Here is an 18,012-nt window from a genome sequence, read left to right as displayed (position 1 = left end):
AATGATACGTCTCCAACGTATCTATAATTTTTTATTGTTCCATGCTATTATATTATCCATCTTGGATGTTTTATATGCATTTATATGCTATTTTATATGATTTTTGGGACTAACCTATTAACCTAGAGCCCAGTGCCAGTTTTTGTTTTTTCCTTGTTTCTGAGTTTTACAGAAAAGGAATACCAAATGGAGTCCAATTGACGTGCCAATTTTTGATGATTTTTTATGGACCAAAAGAAGCCCTAGAAGTAAACGAGTTGGGCCAGAAGAGTTCCGAGCCATCCACGAGGGTGGAGGGCAGGCCCTACCCCCTGGGCTCGCCCCTCTATCTCATGGACGACTCGGAGACCCTCCCGTGACGTGAGACCGACGCCAAAAATTCCTATAAATATAGAAACCCCCGAAAAGAAACCTAGATCGGGAGTTCCGTCGCCGCAAGCCTCTGTAGCCACCAAAAACCAATCGGGACCCTATTCCGGCACCCCGCCGGAGGGGGGGTCCATCACCGGTGGCCATCTTCATCATCCCGGCGCTCTCCATGACGAGGAGGGAGTAGTTCACCCTCGGGGCTGAGGGTATGTACCAGTAGCTATGTGTTTGATCTCTCTCTCTCTCGTGTTCTTGATATGGCATGATCTTGATGTACCACGAGCTTTGCTATTATAGTTGGATCTTATGATGTTTCTCCCCCTCTCTCTCCTTGTGATGAATTGAGTTTTCCCTTTGAAGTTATCTTATCGGATTGAGTCTTTAAGGATTTGAGAACACTTGATGTATGTCTTGCATGTGCTTATCTGTGGTGACAATGGGATATTCACGTGATCCACTTGATGTATGTTTTGGTGATCAACTTGCGAGTTCTGTGACCTTGTGAACTTATGCATAGGGGTTGGCACACGATTTCGTCTTGACTCTCTGGTAGGAACTTTGGGGCACTCTTTGAAGTTCTTTGTGTCGGTTGAATAGATGAATCTGAGATTGTGTGATGTATATCGTATAATCATACCCGGGGATACTTGAGGTGACATTGGAGTATCTAGGTGACATTGGGGTTTTGGTTGATTTGTGTCTTAAGGTGTTATTTTACTATGAACTCTAGGGTTGTTTGTGACACTTATAGGAATAGCCCAATGGATTGATTGGAAAGAATAACTTTGAGGTGGTTTCATACCCTACAATAATCTCTTCGTTTGTTCTCCGCTATTAGTGACTTTGGAGTGACTCTTTGTTGCATGTTGAGGGATAGTTATATGATCTAATTATGTTATCCTTGTTGAGAGAACTTGCACTAGTGAAAGTATGAACCCTAGGCCTTGTTTCAACGCATTGCAATACCGTTTTCGCTCACTTTTATCATTAGTTACCTTGCTGTTTTTATATTTTCAGATTACAAAAACCTATATCTACCATCCATATTGCACTTGTATCACCATCTCTTCGCCAAACTAGTGCACCTATACAATTTACCATTGTATTGGGTGTGTTGGGGACACAAGAGACTCTTTGCTATTTGGTTGTAGGGTTGTTTGAGAGAGACCATCTTCATCCTACGCCTCCCACGGATTGATAAACCTTAGGTCATCCACTTGAGGGAAATTTGCTACTGTCCTACAAACCTCTGCACTTGTAGGCCCAACAACGTCTACAAGAAGAAGGTTGTGTAGTAGACATCAGCCAACAAGCGGAGGCGGGGCGAGCAAGAACTGCAAGCGACTCCAACAGGCCTAGACTTCATCAGAAACCTCCCCGATGATATGTTGACAGTCATCATCTCCCTCCTCCCAATCAAATATGGGGCACGGACAATCGTCCTTTCCCGGTGGTGGCGTCCCCTATGGAACTCCACCCCTCTCGACCTCATCGACACCCACGAGCTCTACCATGGCTATCGCAAAAGCTTGGATGCGTTGTCCAAGATCCTCGGCAGTCACCTTGGCCCAACCATAGGCCTTAGAATGGGCATGTTTCGTTCCAACGGCAAGGACCGAGCCAAGCTTGACGACTAGTTCCGATCCCCCGCTCTAGGTTAGCTCGAGGAGCTCACTTTTGATGATGGGCATATGTGCTCGCTGCCAACGTCCACGCTCCGCCTCGCGCCCACGCTGCGCGTCGCCAAGTTCAGGAACTGTCATCCCCCCCTTAATGACGCACCCGCTCTTATTCTACCACGACTGAAAAACCTAGAGGTCGTCGTCGTCTGCCTCCCAAACGATGACATGGAGCGCCTGCTCCATGGTTGTACTGCACTCGAGTACCTTTGTCTTCGGCGATCTATGGGTTGAGTAGCTTCCACATCACCTCCATGACTCTTCGGACTATTTATGTGTGTTCCTGGTGCGGCAGGAAGGCATCACAAGATGTGTACCACGATATGGTCACTGAGGACACACCTGCACTTGCGATATTACTTGTAGTTGATCAAGAAGGTCCAACAAGAATCAATGTCATTTCTGCGCCGAAATTGACAGTGGTGGGCTACTCGTCTGACAAATACTCCGAACTTGTTATTGGATCCACACCCGTTCAGGTACAACAACCACCTTCTACCTCTGCTTCTACAAATTAACATTATTTCTAATTTTGAAGATGTTTGTTCGTCTGTCATCCACAAAATGATTCTGACAAGGTTGACCCCGAAACTGCGCATAGTGAAGGTCTTGGCACTAGAAACTATCGGCCCCAACCTAGAGCAAGTTGTCAGTTTCCTGGGATGCTTTCCGTGCCTGGAGAAGCTATATGTCGAGGTGATGTTCCTTTCTTGTTAAATGTTAACCATAAGAGAGTTCAATTTGTGACACCTTTTTCCAAGTTTACAATGACAATGTACTACGATTTCTGAAGGATTCTTTTGGAGGATTCCAGTACATACATGTCCCCCCCATATTGGTTGCTTGATCCATATGGTTACAATCCATAAGCATTTCTCCTTTGGATTCATCTGTACTAGTTTTCTTAGGGAACTTTTCGTCCACTCCAACCTCTTGTGAAGAAGGCTACATTTTTCTAGAATGTAATCAAATGCACATGTTAATCATGTCAGATCGAAGATGGCATGTTAGTGCATTTTACAAATTCTTCAAACCAAATAGGCATGTAGTAGTGTTCAAAACTGCATGTAGGCACTAACACGTTTTCTTCTTTTGCGGATAAGATTAGGCTTGGTGGTGGATAATGTGATACAATATAACAATCACGCCGAATGCCTAGATCTGCATCTCTTAGAAATTACTTTGAACTCCTACCGAGGGACCTTAGCGGAGATTATATTCGTTGGGTTCTTTGTTTCGAGAGCAAAGGTGCTGAAGGTAATGAGGTTTGCCCTACATTTATTTTGCAAAAATGAATGGTTTGTTGATCAGCGCCGGCGCCTGCGGTAGAATGGAAAAGGCTCTGAAAATGCTGAATTTCATTTTGGAACTTCAGATAACAGAGTAATCGGAAGTCATCGTGTCAACCCCATACATGACTTCTCAGTGGCCGGCCCCTTTGCAAAAATTATGAGGTTTCAAAACCAGACTTAGAAGTGGTAATATTAGTTTGAACCTCTCTGATATCCATGTTCAGCGATCAGCGCGAGCGTTTGCAGCTGATGAGCTGAATTTCATTTTTAATATCGGTTTGAACCTTGTAATCTTTGAATTTGAGCCATATAACTCTGGAATTTGAACCTTGTAATATTTCAAGCTTTTGTGGTACAACCGTTGAAATGGCATCGTATGAGACTCGTATATTGGTAGAACTATTTTGACCTTAATATGCAATGGTCTTAGATTTTATTAACCATTCTTGAATTTGTTTACCTTGTTGGTCTCACAGCACATGATCTGTATAGCTAACTCGACTGCGATCTTCGACATTATTGCACACAGTTGGTTTCTTCAACTGTGTGCCCTGTAGAGCGCGGAATTAATTATCGCACTCGAGTGTCCATCATCACCCTTCTGTGTAACTTTGACCTCATCACCCATAGGTAAACTTATCACCGAAGTCATTCCACACACTTCGTTTTTACAAAGCTTTTTGCCAACAGACGCCCATGATTTGTCCCTCTTCTAGCCAACGCGTGGCCAAACTAGCCGGGTGGGAAGCTTGCGCGGTAAACTGCGCGGTAGCATGGGAACAGGCTCACTGATGATACATTTGGCGGCTCTTCGAGCCCATGTGTGGTCAAACGAAACACGTGTGGTGCGATGTTGTCAAGCATGCACTCGAATCCTCCGCTATGAACGTCGTGACAAGACGTGACGATTACAGGCCGGCCGACCCCCATTTATTACAGCGGCCATTCAACCCTCGTGTCTCTTTAACCTTTCGATTGCGCCCCACCATTGCAAGAAGCACACCCACCACAACAAATTCTTAGAGGGTATCCTGCGCGGCTCCAATGGCGCTCCGAGCGGCTGCCGACGACGAGCAGCAGTCCACCATGCATGTCGTGCTGGACACCCACAAAAGGTTCACGGACCTCTTGGTGGTGTACACCAACGACCCGGTCTGGGTGGAGCACTCCAACCACATCATGCAGCTATTGCTTGCCGAGGAGAAGTACAAGGTGGTCGGGTTCGACCTCGAGTATATCCGCGCTCGTGCCGGATCTCGTCCCAAGGTCGTCATCACCCAGATGTGTGTGCTCCACCACGTCCTCGTCTACCACTACTGCCTGGCCACAAGGCCTTGCGAGCATTTTACCAAGTTTGCCAACAGCCCCCACTACATGCTCACTACGGTGGACTGCACCAACAATGTAAAGGCGCTCGAGAATTCGGGCATCGCCTGCCAGAATCTTGTCAACATCCAGGGCCAATACAAGATCTAGGGCAACAAGGAGCATGAGAAGGACTCACTGGTTCACCTCGCCGAGGCCATCATCGACCCCTACTACAGAGACATGACGGATTCCTCCAACAAGGACAAGCGTGCCTGGCACTCGGCCTGGATGGAGAAACTCGACAAAGCTCACATCGTGTACGTAGGCAAGGAGGCGTACACGAGCTATGACATGTACAGGCGGATCGTTGACATGAGGAAGTGCCTCCTTCCCCAAAATGGCTAGGGATCCAGCCGGAAGTAGAGAGCAATGGCAAGCATCATTGCAACAATAAGTAGATGATTAGATCCTCGTTTCTCCTAGTTTAGTATGCATGTAATTTCTTACTTTGGTGTGTGGAAATGCTATGTGTGTGGTCACTTATGTAATTGGATGCTTAATTTGGTTATGCAATGCTGTCTTTTTAAGTACATATGTTGATGCTCTGTATACAGAGCGTAGATGTTGTGCAGACAAAGAAAATCACATCGCACATGGACTAAACAACCCGTTGGTGATGTTTTCATCAATCACTCACAATTGTATATCAGCATCGTTTGCTCACAACAAACACGGCTTGTTAGCAGCAATCGTCTGTGTTGTTATCGGTCTTCGCACACGTTTCCGATTATAAACCTGTTTGCCGCGTATCACACACATCTTGTTAAGTTGAACCATTTTTGTTCTATTGTCTCAACGCAAACAGTTCATCCGAGTGAACTGCATGCCGTATATCGCACACACCTTGATCTGGCTGACCGTTTCTTTTGTGTTGCCTAATCACAAACAGTTCATCTGAGTGAACCGTATGCTATATATCGCATACACCTTCATCTGGCTGCCCATTTCTTTTGTTCCTCCTCATCGCAAATAGTTAATTGAACTGAACCATATGCCCTGCATCACACACGCAACTAAAATCTGAACCATGTTTGATGCATCCGTCATGGCAAACGTTTTGCACCTTTTTTGACGTTTTTTACACCACCGTTTGCGATCATTGGATCGCGCATAGTTTCGTCGAAGGGTCTCTGATCGTAGTGTCGGGTTAGCAGCATCCTGCAGTAGTGAAGACTCAATTCATCACAACAAAGATAGAGAGGGAATAACACCATATGACCCAACTATATTAACAAATCTCATGGTACATCATGATCGTGCCAAATCAAGAACACGAGAGAGAGAGAGAGAGAGAGATTAAACACATAGATACTAGTACATACCCTCAGCCTCGAGGATGAACTACTCACACACATCACCATGAGAACGGAGGAGAAGTTGGTGGTGATGGTGATTAGGGCTGGGCATAAAAACCGACCAACCGAAAACTGAACCGAAACCGAATTAACCGAATTTTCGGTTTTTTTACTGTGTACAAAAAAATTCGGTTAGCTAGGCTACTAACCGAACTAAATTCGGTCGGTTCGGTATATTTCTCGGTTAACCGAGATGGCCGAATCCCAGCCCACTCCACTCGTCGCCCCTGGGCCCTGGCCTAGTACAAGCCCACCCCACCCACCAGCCCCGTAGCCCACCAAGCCAACCAGCACCCCACGTCCCCATGTCTCCCCACCCTGACTAGAAAACCTAAGTCTATTAAGTATTAACCCCTCCCCCTGCGGCCCTGCTGCCCTACCTACTCAGCCGCCAGCCACCGCCGCTAGCCAGTTACTCATCTGAGCCGCCCGAGCCGCTGAGACGTCGTCGACGCCACCGCCCACCGCATCTTCTCCCCCGCCCGGCCACCCCCAACGCCGTGGAGTCCACCGCATCTCAGCATCTGCACGAAGGAAGGAAGGAGAGGAGAAGGGCCAGGGAGACAAGGATCGGCCGTCGCAGCGTTGCCCATCCGTCGTTTCACCTTTCCAACTCCAACTCAGCGCCGACCGCCGGTCCACCTCGACAGCATCTCGGGGGCGTCTTCTCCAGTTCGTCACCACGTCTTCCACGGGAGAAACTGAACATTCAGTCAATGTAATATGCCCAGTGTCCCATCCTTTGTCTCCAATTTCTGTTTCATTCTTTGTGAGTAGATGCCTAGATGGTAAACTTGTATGCACTTGTTGTTTAATTCTTCCAATCTTGTGAGCAGATGCCTAATTTTGCCTACATCTAATAGTCCAGTGTCTTTTAGTCTATAAGATTCATGTGACTATGCGAGGTTCTGAATTCTAGTGTCTTCTTGTAATATTCAGCATGGAAATGAACTGTTATAAATATTGTGTACTAGTAGTCTCTTACTGCTGCAATATTGTGTACTAGTAGTCTCTTACTGCTGCAGTTTTTGCAAGGAAGACATTGTTTTACCATTAGTATTCCTCTTGTCTTAGTGTGGGAACGAACTCATATAAATTGTTGCTGAACCTGCTATTTGTCAACTGGAAATTCTCAGCCATCTACTAGTACTTAGTGCACTCACACTGTACATACTGATTTTAGTAGATGCATTTTGGTAACTTGTATTTTGGACATCTTGTTTACTTCTTCTTGCAAGTAATTAGTATAGACGATTGATCACAAGAATTCTAATTATGTTATTGTTTTCAGATGGTTGAACCTGGTGGGCTTGGTGATGACATGACTGAAGAGGAGATGCGAGTTTATGAGGAAGAAGAAAGAAAGATTGAGGAGTGGGAAAAGAAAAAGAAGGAGATGGATGAACGACCTGCAAGAAGGCAGATGAAAAAAAGATCACCAATGTGGGATCACTTTGCTGAGGTACTAGTTGATGGTCTTCTCAAGTTTGGAAAGTGCAAGTATTGCAATCGTGATATCAAGGCCGTTCCAGGGGTTAACGGCACATCTGCCTTAAAAAGTCATTTTACTACTTGCAAGTTTAATCCTCATAGTGATAAGAATAAGAATCAAGGTACTTTGCAAATAATCCAAGGGGAAAGTCCTACAGTGCATAAATTTGATCCTGAAGCACTAAGGAGAGCTATTGATAAGATGATTATAGTAGATGAGCTTCCCTTTGCATTTACTGAAAAAACTGGTTTTAGAGAAGTGATGTCAATTGCATGTCCACGTTTCAACATGCCTTCTAGAAGAACATGCACTCGGGATGTTGTCAAGCTTTATTTTGAAGAGAGAGCAAAGCTAAAACTTTTTTTTTCAAAAAATCATGTCAAAGAGTGTGTCTCACTACTGATGGTTGGACTTCTCAAACACAAGATTGTTATATGACAGTCACGGCACATTTTATTGACCCTGAATGGAATTTGCACAAGAAGATCATTCGTTTTTTCTTAGTAAAAGGTCACAAGGGAGATGATATTGGAAAGGCCTTAGAGCAATGCTTGATGGAGTGGGGAATAAACAAAGTTATGACAATAACTGTTGATAATGCTAGCGCGAATGATGGTGGTGTAGGTTACATACGGAAGAAAATGATCAAAACTGGAAATAGCATAACTGAAGTAAATATTTTCATATGAGATGTGCTGCCCATATTATAAATTTGATTGTCACTAACGGTCTAAAAGAGTTGGATGAATCAGTTAAGCGTGTGCGAGCTGCGGTTAGATATATAAGACATGGGCCATCTAGAATTACAAGATTTAAAGAGCTTGCTGCATTAGAAAAGTTGGACAGCGAGGCATTCTTGTGTTTGGATGTATGCACTAGATGGAATTCCACATACCTAATGTTAAAAACTACAATCAACTTTGAGAAAGTGTTTGCGAGGTATGAGGAAGAAGATCCACTCTATACATTGGATTTAATGAGTGAGAAAGCTCCTGGTATTCCTGTTGATAGTGATTGGGAGAATGCCAGGAAAATGGCTGAATTTCTTGGACATTTTTATGAGCTAACTCTTAGTGTTTCCGCCACACTCCATGTGACCGTGAATCAATTTGTCATGGATATTGCTGAAGTTAATGTTGTGTTGGAAGAGTGGGCTGATAGTGATGATATTTTGCGCCAAATAATGGCCAAGAAAATGCAAGAAAAGTATGATAAGTATTGGGGATGTTGGCATGAGGAGGTGGAGAAGGAGAATGAAAAGGGAAAGGGGAGAGGGAAAGGAAAGAAGAAGGAAGAGGAGAATGTGAACATGTTTGTATTTGCTGCAGCCGTTCTTGATCCTAGATTCAAGCTATCAAATTTCACAAAACTAGCAATTGAAGAAATGTATGGTGAGTTAAATGGAGGCAAAGCTTGGGAAGCGGCGAAAACATTTGTGCATGCTTTGTTTGAAGAGTACAAAGCTAAGTATGCACCAAGTGATGCAAGTAAGCATGTGGGTGCTCCACAATCTGAACCAACTCAAAAAAGGGAAGGAAGGAAATTGGTGTCTCGGATAAATAAAAAGTTGAGAATTGGTGATGGTGGTGAAACTAGCATGAGCAAATCTGAATTGGAGAAATACTTGCATGAAGAGAATGAAGTAAATAGGGATGATTTTGACACTCTAAAATGGTGGAAGAACAATGCTGTTAGATTCCCAATATTGGCAAGAATGGCCCGTGATGTGTTAGTTGTTCCTGTATCAACGGTTGCATCCCCGTCGGCATTTAGCACAAGTGGACGCATCCTAAATGAGTTTAGAACCTCACTTACGCCATTCATGGTCCAAGCTCTTGTTTGTACCCAAGATTGGCTAAGGGGTGCTATTACTATCGACATTGAAGAAGATGAAGAGGAATTGTTAATCTTGGAAAAGGGTAACATATTGTGATCGTTTTCCATATATTTTTCTTTATTTCTGACTTCCTATGCTTATAATATGTTTTTATCATTCTTTTCTAGAATTAATTGAAGAGTTTGGTAGTACAAATTCATCCGTATCGAAGGCAAGCACTAGCAAGTCTGTTTGCAAGCCATCTGGGGTTGGGTCATCTTGCCCGCCTCCATCCTCTAGTTAAATGTTGGTGAGTGAATTGCAAGAGATGCTCTCAGGTTTACATGTTTCACTTTGTAGAAATCCTTTTCATCATGCACATGCTTCACTACATCTCTGTTCATTTTACAAGAAGGATGCTCCTGTTCATGTTCTTATAGCTTTGTACTCATTTTGTATTATAAATACATATCCTGTTCATGTTGATATTTATATGTGTTAGAAGTTAAAGTACTCATGTTCATGTTTACATATGTTACAAGCAAGAAGCTCCTGTACATGTTGTTTTCCTGGCTGTTCATTTCTAATTATAACTTGTAATTTTTCCTACTATGGCTACAGCCTACAGAGACCTACATGTTGCTTGGTGGCTTGCTCTTGCTGGGTAGGAGTGGGAGTCCTACTGTTGGCCTGTTGAGTGAGAGTCTTGTTGGCTGCTCTTGAAGACTCCAAGTTGGAACTGGAGCACATCTGCAGTGCACTTTTTGGTGGCACTTCAAAATTTGGCTGTTTGCCTATGTTTTAAAGTGTAATAAGTAGACTTTGATTTTGGTTGGTTGTGTGCTGCACTTCATTCTCGTGGAGAACTTATCAGTTTGTCGGTTTGTCCTGTCTTGGAATTTTAGTAGACGCACTTATGAGATATGCTATCATGCACTTACTACTTTGTCCTACTGTTATGCTATTATGCATGAACAAGTCCTATTGTTATGCTATTTTGCTGATTCCTTTCTTGCACTTATGAGATATGTTGGAACTTCGTTGGTTGTGTTGATATGCTGCCAATTTTTTTTTGCAATATGCATGCTATCAAAAAATGTTCTGAAACTGAAACTGGAATTTCTGAATATGGTACAGAATTCGGTTAACACCGAAAACCGAACCGAATTTTTGGTTAACCGAAAATTCGGTTAGTACAATTTTAGTACCAAATTCGTTACCATATCTGCAAACCGAATTGATGAAAAAACCGAACAACAGAAACCGAAATTTCGGTTTCTACCGAACGCCCAGGCCTAATGGTGATGGTGATGGTGATGATGATGGAGGAGATGTACCCCGCGGCGTCCCAGCACCACCAGAGGAGAGGGGGAAGGGGCCCCTCCTCCTTCTTCCTTGGCCCTCCTAGGAGAGAGGAGGCTCTCCCCTAGATTGGATCTCTCGGTTGTCTTCTGTTTTTCACGAAAGTTTTCAGAGCCCTTCACCGTTTCTTATATTCCCAGAGATTCGTAACTCCGACTAAGCTGAAATTTTGAGGGGATTTTATCCAGAAATTTGTTGGGGAACGCAGTAATTTCAAAAAACTTCCTACGATCATGCAAGATCTATCTAGGATATGCATAGCAATGAGAGGGGAGAGTGTGTCTACGTACCCTCGTAGACCGAAAGCGGAAGCGTTTAGTAACGCGGTTGATGTAGTCGAACGTCTTCGCGATCCAACCGTTCTAGTACCGAACGCTCGGTGATGTCCCTAGAACTCAAGATCCATCCAAGGCCGAGGGAGAGTTCTGTCGGCATGACGGCGTGTTGACGGTGATGATGAAGTTACCGATGCAGGGCTTCGCCTAAGCACTACGACAATATGACCGAGGTGGAAAAATGTGGAGGGGGGCACCGCACACGGCTAAAGATCAACTTGTGTGTCTATGGGGTGCCCCCTCCCCCGTATATGAAGGAGGGGAGGAGGAGGAGGGCCGGCCACAAGGGGCGCGCCCTAAGGGGGGATTCCTACTCCTATTTGGAGTAGGTTTCCCCCTTTCCTAGTCCAAGTAGGAGAGAAAGGAAGGAGAGGAAGAAGAGAAGGAAAGGGGGGCTGGCCCCCCTAGTCCAATTCGGTTTGGGCTAGGGAGGGGCGCTCCACCTTGGCCCACCTCCTCTCTTCCACTACTAGGCCCATGAGGCCCAATAACTTCCCGGGGGGTCCGGTAACCCCCGGTACTCCGAAACTTATCCGAAACGACCCAAACCATTCCGGTGTCTGAATGTAGCCTTCCAATATATGAATCTTTATGTCTCGACCATTTCAAGACTCCTCGTCATGTCCATGATCTCATCCGGGACTCTGAACAACCTTAGGTACATCAAATCACATAAACTCATAATACGAATCGTCATCGAATGTTAAGTGTGCGGACCCTACGGGTTCGAGAACTAGGTAGACATGACCGAGACACATCTCCGGTCAATAACCATTAGAGGAACCTGGATGCTCATATTGACTCCTACATATTCCACGAATATCTTTATCGGTCAAACCACACAACAACATACGTTGTTCCCTTTGTCATCGGTATGTTACTTGCCTGAGATTCGATCATCGGTATCACCATACCTAGTTCAATATCGTTGCCAGAAAGTCTCTTTACTCGTTCCGTAATGCATCATCCCGCAACTAACTCATTAGTCACATTCCTTGCAAGGCTTATAGTGATGTGTATTACCGAGAGGGCCCAGAGATACCTCTCCGACAATCGGAGTGACAAATCCTAATCTCGATCTATGCCAACTCAACAAACACCATCGGAGACACCTGTAGAGCATCTTTATAATCACCCAGTTATGTTGTGACGTTTGATAGCACACTAAGTGTTCCTCTGGTATTCGGGAGTTGCATAATCTCATAGTCATAGGAACATGTATAAGTCATGAAGAAAGCAATAGCAATAAACTAAATGATCATAGTGCTAAGCTAACGGGTGGGTCTTGTCCATCACATCATTCTCTAATGATGTGATCTCATTCATCAAATGACAACACATGTCTATGGCTAGGAAACTTAACCATCTTTGATTAACGAGCTAGTCTAGTAGAGGCATACTAGGGACACTTTATTTGTCTATGTATTCACACATGTACTAAGTGTCCGGTTAATACAATTCTAGCATGAATAATAAACATTTATCATGATATAAGGAAATATAAATAACAACGTTTATTATTGCCTCTAGGGCATATTTCCTTCAAAATTAGCTTTCTTCCCGCGAAAGAAGGGCTCCAACCGACCTACGAGGTGCCCACAAGACATCAGGGCGTGCCGTGTTTCCTTGTGGGCCCCTTGGGCACCATGTTGCGATGATTCTTTCCTTCCAAAATCACATATATTTCATAAAAATCTCCATAAATTTTTATCGCGTTTGGTATGGTTTTTCTATGAAACAAAAAACATGCAAAAAAAACAGGAACTGACAATGGCACTAGATTAATAAGCTAGTCCAAAAAAGTTGTATAAAAATGCACCAAAACCATATAAAATCATTGTAGACATGGCATGAATACTTCATAAATTATAGATACGTTGGAGACATATCAGTCGCCTTCCGCCCCATCGTCCAGCATCTCCACCCTTTGGGCGAAGGTAGAGATTTGGGCAAAGAGCTCGTCGAGAGTAATGGTCGCCTTGACAGCGCCGATGGCTGCCACCACGGGATCATATTTGTGGTCAAGACCCACAAGTACATATTTCACTATCTTGGGGTCTTAAACAGGACGACCTGCTGCTGCAAGCTCATCCCTGAAAGTTTTCATCTTGGTGATGAAGGAGGAGCTGGACATCGTTCCCGTCTTCATGGTGGCGATGCTGATCCGCAGATTTGTGATGCGAGACTATGACTGCAATGCAAAGAGTGTGCTGATTGCAGCCCATAGATCATAGGTATTTTCCTTACCAATGACATGTGCAAGAATCTCTTTTGAAAAAGAATTCAGCACATAACCAAGGACTTGTTGATCCTTCGATAGCCATGGCGCATACAGTGGGTTTGGCACCGTAGGCATGGTCTTGTCCAACTGCTGCTACTCCACCGTGGTTGGGGGCGTGGCGCCAGTTGCATCTAGGAGCCATGTGACATGCGCTCTTTGCAGGCCAGATGTCACTTGGGCTTTCCATAGGAGATAATTCCCTTTATCAACTTCTTGGCTCGCGGGGAGGACCAAAGTTGAGGATGGCGGTAGTCGAGAAAGCCATGGCGATGGAGAAAGTTTCTGGTAGCTAGATTGGGAAGATGATGGCTATGTATACCATGTAAAATTATATGAAAGTGTTCCTACTCTAACAGTTTAGAGGAGACCATCTGCGTGAGTTTATTTATTGAGGGCAACATCACCTTGTCGTGGTTTACAAAGAGAATCAGTCGATCGCATAGAACTTTTACATAGAGATAAAGATGGATACAGGAGATAGTTGATATTACATGTCGTGCTGTACCCAAACTCTAACCGTTTAGAAGTACATTTTGCCAGAGGCCAGACTCAACTTATAGGTTCCAAAACAATTTTTTTCCGGGAGGTTCCAAAACCATTTAGCCAACAAGGCTTTGTTCATGAGCTCAAGATTTAAAATCCCCAAACCCCTGCTGGAATTTAGTCTATTTTTAGGCTAGCCCAATTGCATTTCAGAATTCCTAATAAATTCTAGAGGCCCACTTAGCCCATTTATGCAAGACAAGAGATGGGACTAAAGTTTAGTTCCACACTGCTCACCTAATAGGAGTTAGACCTCTTTATAAGGGAGAACGAGACATTTACGCGCGCTTCTCCTCCGTCGCCCGCCTTGCCATGCCACGCCACACCTCATTACGACGCGCTGCGGGTTGCGGAAATGAGCCGAGCCGTTGTCTAATTTTTTGCCACGCACGACTGGTATACGAAAGATCACGTGGGAGCTGAAAAGTTTTTATCTAGTGGAGATTGAATACGAACGTTGCACCCTTCGGCTGCTGCCTGTTCGTTTCGTTTCCCTCTTTTGCTTCACCTCCCATCGTTGCCTATTCGCCCCTTTCTCCTGTGCCAATGAAAGAGAGGTCACTCTCTCCAGAGAGACACAACAGAACAAAACCTCTCTCACGCCGCCGAGTTTCAGAGCACTGAGCTACTGCTACGATCTTCCCCATCCCGATTTGCCGCGTGCACCGCAGGTCGGGACAGTAGGCCTCCGAAACCCCACCTTTTGAGTCATGTATGGAAGTAGGGTGATAAGGTTTTTGGGAAGCGCTTTGCGCGGCAACTGACCTGTTCATCACAGACACTTCGAACGCCGACAACTACTTTCCCAACGACGACTTTTTCCCCGACGTCGACGACCTGTTCGACTTCATGGGTGAAAACGTCAACTCCAACGCTACTGCTACTACCGCAACTCAAGGCGTGTTCATGTTCCTCTTGTTCGAATACCTACTTCAATTTGTTCTTCTACTATCTACTCTACATATATTCTGTTCTAATTCACATGTGCAAGTGCTATTTGCCTTCTCTCTATTAGGTTACATAACTTGTTTCATCTCTGCTATAGTAGTCATGTTTTATCTAGTATTTCTATGGTTTAAATCATATGGTAAATTGCTCATATTTCCAACAATCCCCTTGATCTTGGACGAGACTTGCTTGCTCCCCCGTCATGTGTCCATCCGTGCTCCCGTCTACGTGACTTGATTTGATTGGAACAAAATAAGGCTCGGCTCCACCCCTTAAAATCAGGAAGAGAGGGATGATTAGATTAGAAAGAAAAAAAAAGAAAAAAAACAGCCGTAGAATGAAGTGGGGGCACGGATGGGAGCACAGGGAGGGAGCAGGCAAGGCGAATCCCTTGATCTTGGTTTACAACAAGTCTTCCAATTAGTAACCAAGATAAAAAAGGCATCATGAATAAAGGCATAGTACTTGACCAGCTTGAACCAAAGTGATTTTTCAGTTTAACTGGAGAAGGATTTAATACGCTCCCTGGTATAAGATTGCTACTACTCCTACAGAGCTTGTACAAGTACGAACGAATTGTACTGCCCTTGTCCTGGTACTTCCACTGGCATGCGCGGATTCTGCAGCCTGCCGGCTGCCGCCATTGTCAAGTCGTCCACACCACACGGCCGGATGGACCAACTTTGGCATCTTATCCGACATGGAATCTGGCGTTCGTGTCGATCCATCGGCCCGTATCGATCACATAGCGGAGTACATTACTACTAGTACATTATTGTTGTACACTATACCATAGTACATTAATCATCCTGTCGATCATTATATGTAGGAGTCGGTAGCATATTATGCGCGCCCGTGAGCATGCTCGAGCCGAGACAGCCCGATATTTCTTTTGCACACATGGAAGGCGCACGGGCCCTTGTATCGGTGCGCGTTCACGTGCAGCGGCTAGCTCGACATCCCTCCCCTACGTCCACGGGCCCTATCCAGCACGCGAAGGCGCGGCACGCCACCGCCACGTACGTACTACCGCTGGTAGCGACCCGCATGTCGACGGAGGCGTCATCCTCGCCGATATGATATCGGCGTCCAGATCATGTGGCTCTCAGCGCCTGCGGCGCAAGTGCGGGGAAACATAAACCTTTACCCCAAACTGTTGGCATCGGACGACAGGCCGGTATCCAGATTTGATCGACCCTGGACGGTTGCGCAGACGCAGCGCGAGTAGGGCCGCGCATCGGTGCATGATCGGTCGATGGATGACAGCCGGCGTGATACGGTGCCGTGCGCCGATCCGTGGTCGCGGTCGAGGCCCGCCGCGCATGCGTGCGCCGGAAGCATGCCATGCCGTGCCATGCCATGCATGATGCCACCGGCACCGGGCGCGCGCGCACGCTCGCTGGCCGCATCATGCCGGTGGCCCGGCAAGGGCACCGCGAGCCCACATGCCCGGAGATCTCGTCACCAGTGACTGTCTGTCCCGCTCCCACGGAATAGCTTTGGCAAGCACGCACACACACATGCGACCGACCGAACCAGACCGAAAAGCAGAGGGGAGGAAGCAGCGGCAAAAGCCAAGGCAAAAGGGCCTCTGCCTGCTGTTGAGGGGCCACGCACCGAACCACACAGAGGCCGCACCACACCATGCCACACCAATCCCGCGACCCCGGCCGGGCCCCACCATGTGCATGCAGCATTCGTTGGAGGGCCCCACGGCGCCCGCACACCACGCACCAACCCAACGCCTCCTTCCGAGCTAGAGCTAGAGCTGCTAGTGGCTGGCTACGGCCACCCTCGTGCCCGGTCGTTATATAACACCCCGCGCCTGCGCTCCTGCCACCTCTTAGCAAAAGCGAGGCACTCTACTTACCGAAGCTACTCCGCCCGCCCCCACCACCTTGTCGATCGGCGAGCGAGCGCCATGGGCAACTGCCTGAACAAGGCGTCTACGCAGCAGCGGCGGCGCGGCCACGGCGAGAGGGTGGCGCCGGAGGTGAGGGAGGAGGAGGAGGAGCTCAGGAGCATCGGCCAGGTGCTGCTGCAGGAGGAAGAGGAGGAGGAGGAGGTACCGGCGTCCGCGTCGCAGGCGGCCGGGATGAAGGTGAAGGTGGTCCTGACGAGGGCGGAGCTGGAGTGGCTCATGGCGCAGCTCAAGAGCGGCGAGCAGCGCCTCGAGGACGTCCTCCGCCAGATGGGCAACGCCCGCGCCGACGACGACAAGCCGCCGCGCGCCGACGCCTGGCGCCCGCGCCTCGAGTGCATCCTCGAGTGCCCCGAGCCTGCCGACGCCACCTAGCGCAACCTACACACGGCGCCCAGCCGGCCGTTCTCTCTTCTATCCGGCGATCAGAGCTTGATCTCCTCCATGGTGTACTAGCTTTCTTGCTCAGATCCGCCCGTGTGCATGCTGTGATCCATGGAGAGGCTTCTTGTTTTTGTGTTTCTCTCCAAAGGATGGATCCATGGATCGGAGTGGCTTGATCTAGGATGAACACCAACTGTACTATGTAGCCCGTTAGAGCAGTAGCAGTAGCTTGATCTCTCACCTCTCACTGGTGTTTGTTGTGCACTTGTGCTCGTATGTGGGTTTTGCTCTGTCCGCTTGTTTTGGTTTTTCTTTTTCTTTTTCCTTTTCTGTTTTGTTTGTAAATAGTGTGGCCTCAAACCAAATGGCAACGTACCGTCCGCTGCAGTTTTGCATCTCGGATCGGACATGATCAGATGTGACAATTTTAGCTCTTTTTGGTGGCGTAATCTACCCTTTTTTATTTTGTATACATCGACATTCGCTACTACCATATTTCCCGCATATTAAATACGTACTGGTGCACGAACCAATCTATGGTTGGATGGTTAAAAATACTGTAGTATCCTCAGTTCATCAGACGTTCCTGTCACCGACGAGATGTCTACGGTGACTTTATAAATTTTACATACTGGTGCATGGTTAAGTTTGTGAGTGCTGAAGCTCTAGTCTACATTCCGACAGCGTATGCACAACCAGAGCAACTTGGATCGAATGACCGGAGCAGAGTTAAAGTAGCACGAAAAAGTGCTATTTCCGCCGGAAAAAAAGCACCGAAGTGCCATATCCTACTGTGGCTAGCATATTCTCGTGGAAGCAAAAGCCGGAGCAGCCACCTTTGGTCAACTTTTTGCCCGGTTAAGTTCG

At 46.3% G+C, this 18,012-nt stretch overlaps 1 protein-coding gene across 1 annotated transcript; it reads left to right on the top strand.

Annotated features, from left to right (window-relative positions):
• The first annotated feature begins 16,668 nt into the window (after positions 1 to 16,668).
• On the top strand, positions 16,669 to 17,580 carry LOC119332722. The gene has a single exon (XM_037605874.1). It carries the CDS (start codon positions 16,762 to 16,764, stop codon positions 17,134 to 17,136), a length of 375 nt encoding a protein of 124 aa, XP_037461771.1. The 5' UTR covers positions 16,669 to 16,761; the 3' UTR covers positions 17,137 to 17,580.
• The last annotated feature ends 432 nt before the right edge of the window (positions 17,581 to 18,012 follow it).

Source organism: Triticum dicoccoides, chromosome 7A (assembly GCF_002162155.2).
Source record: "Triticum dicoccoides isolate Atlit2015 ecotype Zavitan chromosome 7A, WEW_v2.0, whole genome shotgun sequence".
NCBI classification, from domain to species: Eukaryota; Viridiplantae; Streptophyta; class Magnoliopsida; order Poales; family Poaceae; genus Triticum; species Triticum dicoccoides.
This window is presented reverse-complemented; position numbering and strand designations above follow the sequence as displayed.